Here is a 7,213-nt window from a genome sequence, read left to right on the forward strand (position 1 = left end):
TGGCTACACTTCATGATGTTGTCCAGGGGTGTCCAAACTTTTTTCAAGGAGGGCCAGATTTGATGATGTGAAAGTGCCCAAACGCTAACAGTCCCTGATGGCGTTATTTTAAAGAATAAACAATGCATAAATATATTGTTATTAAATACTTTCATTTCCATGCAGCAAACGCAGCTCTCTGAACATCCAACTGAAATTCATAACATACAGAAACTGTAAAATACTGCTGTGTAATTCTGATAAGAGATCAACAGGTGAGCTACTGACACTAATGTGAAAGGCACACAGGTACACAGGGCAGGTGTGGCTCCAGAGCAGCGGTAGATGTGTGTAAAATGTCACGTAGGTGGAGTCACTTAGTTGATCTCACGGGGTTCTTGTTTAAGTTCAGAATAGAGAAAATCTGCGCACACAAACATGTGGAGCCAAACAAGCTGAACATTTTCTTTGTTCATCTCTGGAAACTTGATCTTATCCAGCTGCCAAAAAACTGATTTCTGATGTTTTTATGTGTTTCTGATCTATAATGTCTTTGGTTATATTGGTAAGCAGCCTGTAGTCAACAGGATTTATGAAGGCCTTATAAATAAAATAAAGAAATGACCTGCTTTGAGAGTATGACTGTGTTACTGTATCTACATCATAATCAAACAGGTCCTTTTTGTATTCATTCATGAAATGAACAGCGGCAGCTCTCACTTCAAAGACAGCTCACAGAAATACTTTTGGATTATATTTATAATGAATACAGTTCAGATAATGTTAAGACAACAATAATTATAATACATTTAGCTTTTTCTGCCTCTTCCAGTTTCATTTCTTGTCACAAAGTTGCTTTGAACATATTAGGAATACCAGCATCCATCAAAGTCAACATCATTCAACAGAATTAACACCGCTCTCGCCTGCGTTTGTTTCCTTCGTGATCTGCGTTCATCCTGTCACCAACGTCGCCCCCAGCTGCTCACAGGCCCTCTGTTCTCCACACAGGTCTGATGTCAGGTAGCAAAACGTGTTTCAGCACCTGCTGTTAGGATAAGCCACGTTACGCCTTTGTTTTAGTTTGAAACCTTCTGAAATCTTTTCTGACATAATTTCCCGCAGTTGGATAAACTTGACTTATGGAACAGTTATGCTGGCCATTAAAAAAATTACAAATGTAGCCACTCTATGTCATAATTTGTGTTGACTCACAATTAAATATGTCCACTTTATGTTGGAATAATATAAATAATAATTTTTTAAAAAGTGTGATGGGACCGTAGGCTTTAGGGCTTTCATGCAGTTCAAACACTCTGGATAATCAAGTACAATTTATGGAGCATAAATGCCTCATCACTTTCAGACCTGAGCTCGTTATAGGAATGTTGCGAGGAACTGCCACGACAGAACATTTTATTCCATGAATCTCATTCTGAAGAAAAGTCAGGGTCATTATAATACATGTAACAAACCTCTGCCGGCTGTTTTCTGACTTCCCTGATGTAAAACTATGGCGCACTGTTAATTCTGTATATTTTCTTAACAGTGAGACACTCTCGGCTTTCTCATGAGGTGGTCAAGGCCTTCATCAGTGGTTTGATCTTAACCAGGCCACAAAATTGATTTCAATGCCAGCTCACAACAGCTGAGGACTCAGCTGCTAACCAAACTTATGATGCAAGCCACTTTGTAACCCACTTCCATCCCAGCTCTGGATTTTACGCTGTCAGACTTTGTGTCGTGGCTGCTGTTGGTGCTACCTGTTCTGTTTGGTCTAACCAGCTTCACATGTATGCACGTTGGAAGGTGGGGAAAAATATGAATCACCTAATATGTATGTCTTTCTGACTACAGTGATCTTGGCTGAAACACACTTAACTTCTTGAACTGTTTCTTGTTTTCCTAAAGAAGATGCGTCTGTTGACATTTCTATTTCACTGACTCTTCTTTAACATAATGCCAAAAAGAAAAAAGAGCCACATTAAAATAATCGGGTAGCCGTTACACTTGCTTCTTATGTTCTTTTAAGGCCATAATTTCTTGGAAACACACAAACATCATTTATTAGGCATTTATCAGATTTTAGCGTAACAAAACATTTTGAATGTTTACAGGCAGCAGGCATTGTTACTACCTGGTAGCTTAAAAATGCAATTCATTAAATGGGATGCCAAGATTATTTTTAAGTTCTTAGTGTAAAGCACGCAAAGGTCGTTTTTTTCAGAAACACGTGTCCCATAAAACAAGGAAACAACACAGACACGTAAAAAAAAAACTACATGGTTGAACAGAATACATAATGGTATAAATGCTAATTTATCAACAATAATAATCAAATTGCATCTTTTTGAAACTATTAAAAATTTGAAAACTGTAGGCAGAGGCCATTCCTGGCTGGAATCTTTGGGTTGGGTGCTGGAAGCTGTCTGGAAGCTGGGGGACTCCAGCGCTCAGACGGGCATCGACACTGAAACCTGGAGGGGTTCGAATGCTCATTAGGTCCGATATAAACGTGACTGATGAAGATGACAAGCAGTTTTTCAATTAGATTTTAAAAAGAGTACATTATCAACCTGCATCTTATCAAATTAAGCTGCTAAAAAATTATATTTAATAATTAATAATTTGATGCTACCTACTTTCTGTGTCACAGCAGGCAGCTTATCCACAGAGTGTTTGTCTGAGGAGCACAAAAAGAAATCAGGAATCTATCACTTTCTGTTATTGATAAAACACTCAGTCCTCACAATCAAGGGCGGTAATCACATCAGACACTTTCTTAGAGATTCAAAAAGTATTTTCCTAATCGACCTCCATGGGTTTGGAGCAGAGATGTGCCAGGCTGATGGAAATATTTAAAGGAGTGGCAGTTAGAGCAGAATAAACGCAGATCATTTTATGGTCCGGCCTGCAAGTTTCTGTGTGTGAGTGCAAATAAATATTTGAGCAGGCTGGTGGGAAAATACAGATTCACACTGCTCCAACACAAACCACTGGCAAACATCACTGCTGCAGGTTGTTGGGTTTCTGTTATCTGTAAAGCCTGTATTAAACCAACAGCCAAAGTACTGACACCAGTTACTCCCCTCGAGGATCTTGCACCTGTAAAGAAAATAATTCTTCTAAAATTAAAATTACAGAAGTGAAACCGCATGGCATGCACTGTTCTAGATGCAATACATTAATAACACTAAAAACTATTCTGCTTCAAAGATTAGCAACAGATGTAAGAATCTCACCTTCCCCGTAACCTGACTTTGGATGATCATCTGAAATAAAATACAGAGCAAATAAAAATACAAATGTTAATGTAGTTTTCTCATCCAGGTCACGTACATCAGACTGACATAAGCTCGAGAAAGACGTAATCACAAGATGCTCCATCTCAGTCGTACCATTCTCTCTCATTATGAACATGATGGTTAAGTTAGCAGAGGTTGAGTGCAGGGATCCAGGATCCTGTACAGAGCTAAGGCAGCCCACAATAAGGGCCTTTATGGATGATTTGACTGTCAATACAACATCTGTCCTGGGCATCTGCTGGGCACGGATGAACCATCTAAATTAAGATCGCTAGTGCTGAAGACAGGAAGAGTTGTGGACATGTTCCAGAGCTACCATTCCATCTATCTCTGAGCAACCAGTCAAAAAAACCTGGGGAAGGTATTTGACTGCAGCCTCGAAGATTTGGCCTCCATCCACAGGACTGCTCCACAGACCCGGCGAAGGAAGGTCGACAGACTGGGCCTGCTGGGCAGGTTTAGAGCCGGGATCTACCAGCACTCCATTCTGGCTCAGATCCTTTGGCCACTGCTGGTATACTCTGTACTCATGACAACCATCGAGGCCCTAGGGAGAAAGTTTCTTGTAACCTCACTGTGGCATCCGACTGGAAACTTGAAGTGGACCTTGGCAAGCAGCTGAAATTTCAAGACGACATACCACCAATATGTGTCAGATGGCACCAACCAAATGATCATCCCGGACCTGACCGTGCTCTGGGAGGAGCACATTGAAGAGGCGAATGAGAGGCAGGAGCTGGTGGAAGGGTGCAGAGGGCAAGGCTGGTGTGCTCGCTGTGAGCCTTTAGAGGATTTGATCGATCACTCCGCAGAGACCTCACACTCCTGGACATTCCCAGAGAAGCAAAGAAGAAGACCATACAGAACTGTGGCTGGATGTTGCAGGGACACAGACCGGTGCCCGATCAACTCCAGTCAGGTCGCCCGGGCGAAGATGTCTGACCCCAGGTCAATTCACTGATGATGTGCCCCAGCACACATGTATAGGATGTATTGTTCATTTCATCATCTCTTTTGCATCCTGCATTCACCAGAAAGGATTTCTACAAAAGGGTACGACATGCTAGCCGAATAAAATAAAGGTGTAAGATCAGGTTCCATCTGGACCCACAAGCATTAGTTTTTATTTAAATGTCAAGAGCCAGAATTAATTTTGTGCACCAAAATCCACCAGGTGCCATTTGTCAGGTAAGATGGGCGGAGTCCACGCAGACTGTTTCTATATTTGTTGATCAGCAAGTTCGTCCTGATGTAATCTGAAGCAGTTCTCTGGGATCAGGACCTTCCACAACCCAATAACCAGCAGTTTCAGTTTGCAGTGGGACATAAAATCATGATTTCTTTCCTTTTATTTACTGACCTTTTCGGAGTTCACAGGTCCAAACTGGTTCATACACCTGTTCGTGTTTTTTTGACAAGGCATACTGAAGTTTCAGGTTGAAGCATCTTTCTGGATTTTCAATGTACACCTCATAGAAGTTTGGGTCTTGGCTATCATTTCTCAGGGTTATTTTCTGTTTAAAAATATAACAGAGAAGTTAGTCCAGTTCAATCATGGTTGGCAGGTTAACTAAATATACAGCTGCTCTGTTAGTTGCAACTCTACCGCTCAAAGTAACTGAAATTGGATTACTCGTGGACTACAAATGGAAACCAGAAAACTTCCTGTCCCTTACCCACAGTTCAGCATATTCAAAGGCATTTATCAGTGTGTATATACAGATTAATGTTCTGCATTACCTCAGTGCCCCCCCCCCCCCCCACACACACACACACATATGTAATGACACACTAACAAAGTTACAAAGCTACAAATTTAGACCAGGAGGCTGCAGAGCCCACTCTACTGCTTGCACTATTTTACACAGCCTCTTTAAAAAGCAGGTAGAAGCACGAAGTGTACCTGTGGTTGAATTTGTGCTGAGTCTGTGTCGGCTGTGAGGGAGAAACCGTGATGCATTTTGAGGTGCTTCTCTGGGCGCAGCTTGGTAATTTTTTCATAGCCACTACAGGATTCTTGCTTGTCCATTTTCTGTGTGGGGGAAAAAAAAAATCAACTTAATTCCAAACCTGCTTCAGGGTTACATCAGCATTGTCGTGTGTGTTTAAAGACAACCGATACAGCCTGAAAACAGAGCATTAGTGGGGGAAATAAACTGGAAGGAAAAGGGTTGTTGCAGAGAATAAGGAGCTAAACGTCGTCCCGATGGCACTTAAAAGGTCTCCACCGTCTCATCTTGTGTGTTTAGTGAACTCACCTGCATCAGGTAGGATTTACAGTCAAAACGTGTGTCACATTCTTAGAGGTCATTTCTAAAAATACAGTCAGAATAATTCTAATCAGGATTGTATTTTGCAACGATTGTTAACAATCCTATAATATATTACCTGCTGTGGCATTACATCAGTGATGTTACAGTTCAGTGAAGTCGGTATAATTAATATTAACTGCCAGATAATCTCCACATAACAGTGATGAGAACTGACAGTTCTCGTCATCACTGCGACTGCATTCACATAAATCATGAATTCCTCAGTTACCAAAACCAACGAATTAAAACTTTTTTCTTTTTTTAACACTAATTTATACTTTTGATTGCTATTATCTCAAAATACAATTACCTCCTTCTCATAATATTCGCTTTCTTCACCTGAAGGGTCATTTTATTAATTTAAAATGTTTCTTATAAAATACTATTCTCACAATTTTAACGTTTTTTTGCCAAATACCATAGACCATGTAAGAAAGGGCAGCCACATTTCACGTTTGTGAAGTCCTGAAGCCTCAAACTTAATGTTTTTCATACAGTAACTAAAGTCTCAGACTCTTAAACCTGCTCGTCATTAGAAAGAACGCACGTTCTGCTTCGGCTTCACTTTTCAGACCTGGAAGCTACGTCCATCAGTTATATGCAGCTTATGGTCTGAAGCTTATTTTTCACACCTGTGACAGAAACGCATTTAGTTACCTGTTGTAGAGCAGGGTCATTTGGAATCAGGTAGACGCGGAGCTTGAGAAACGGAGTGTTGGGTTTATAGTATATCAACACATTACAGCTGATTTTAACGGGGGAGCCCAACTTCAGAGCGACTGCTCTCGGAAAAAAAGTTAGTTCGTTCAACTTGACATGTGTTGGTGTGACTTCAGACACTTTTTCTACAAAATCTCCACAGTCGTCTATGTGAAGGACCGCAAACCTGTCCGGTATGTCGGGGATGTCGTCTGCACACCAATACATTGAAAACACAAACAATAAGACGAAGGCTTGCATCAGAAATGTAAAAAGTTTATACTTTTTAAATATATTAAAAAACCATTTCATGTTTTCTTACCTATACAGATCCAGTGTGGCAAGTGCATTTCACTTAACTTCCCAGCTGTGACTGCAACATCAATTATGGGACCTGCAGACATGTACTGTCTGCTTTCCACCTTTGGATAGCTTCTTTCTAACTGCTCTTTGAATAACAAATAGAATCAGAATCTGGGCTCTTCTGCTCACCTTTGACTGGCTGACCATCACTAATTTGCAGTATTTCTCCGTCATAGGCTTCCAGTCTCGCTCGAGTTGCTTCCACTTCTCTTTCAGCCTGCAGAAGCTCCAGTCCGGATCTTTGGATTTCAAGTCCTTTCTTTGTGTAGCTCTTCTAGAGCTTTTCTTTTCTCTTTGCTTTGTTTCCTCTTGTGCAATGCTGTATTCAGCTTCTTTTGCTGCCAGTCCTGCTGCTGCACGAGCCTGTTTTGATGCGATGTATGAAGCTGAGGAGTGATGAGTGCTACTGGATTGTGCTGCAGTAGAACCAGAAATGGCGAGTGCATAGTCGCGATCCAGCAGCTCCCATAGATGACATCTTTCATATTCATTATCAAAGTCTCCATCACCACCCATTAGTCTTTTACATATGTTTTTGATAATGTCACCAGTTAC

The 7,213-nt window shown here is 40.9% G+C and overlaps 1 protein-coding gene across 2 annotated transcripts; it reads right to left on the minus strand.

Moving 5' to 3' along the window:
* Positions 1-1,842: 1,842 nt before the first annotated feature.
* LOC115794736 (NACHT, LRR and PYD domains-containing protein 1b allele 2-like) lies at positions 1,843-6,712 on the minus strand. 2 transcript variants are annotated; one of them, XR_004021195.1, is made up of 7 exons: positions 6,618-6,712; positions 6,254-6,507; positions 5,188-5,316; positions 4,645-4,798; positions 3,222-3,251; positions 2,622-3,084; positions 1,843-2,456 (listed from the first exon to the last, which is right to left on the minus strand). XR_004021195.1 is itself a non-coding variant. In XM_030750378.1 (7 exons), the coding sequence occupies exons 1-7, from the start codon at positions 6,697-6,699 to the stop codon at positions 2,433-2,435; spliced, it is 714 nt and encodes a 237-aa protein (XP_030606238.1). In that variant the 5' UTR covers positions 6,700-6,712; the 3' UTR covers positions 1,855-2,432. The 2 variants fall into 2 exon arrangements, 1 of the variants encoding a protein (XP_030606238.1); XM_030750378.1 differs by having other exon boundaries at positions 1,855-2,456; positions 2,622-2,662.
* Between the last annotated feature and the right edge of the window lie 501 nt (positions 6,713-7,213).

Source organism: Archocentrus centrarchus, chromosome 16, assembly GCF_007364275.1.
Source record: "Archocentrus centrarchus isolate MPI-CPG fArcCen1 chromosome 16, fArcCen1, whole genome shotgun sequence".
In the NCBI taxonomy this organism is placed as follows: Eukaryota; Metazoa; Chordata; class Actinopteri; order Cichliformes; family Cichlidae; genus Archocentrus; species Archocentrus centrarchus.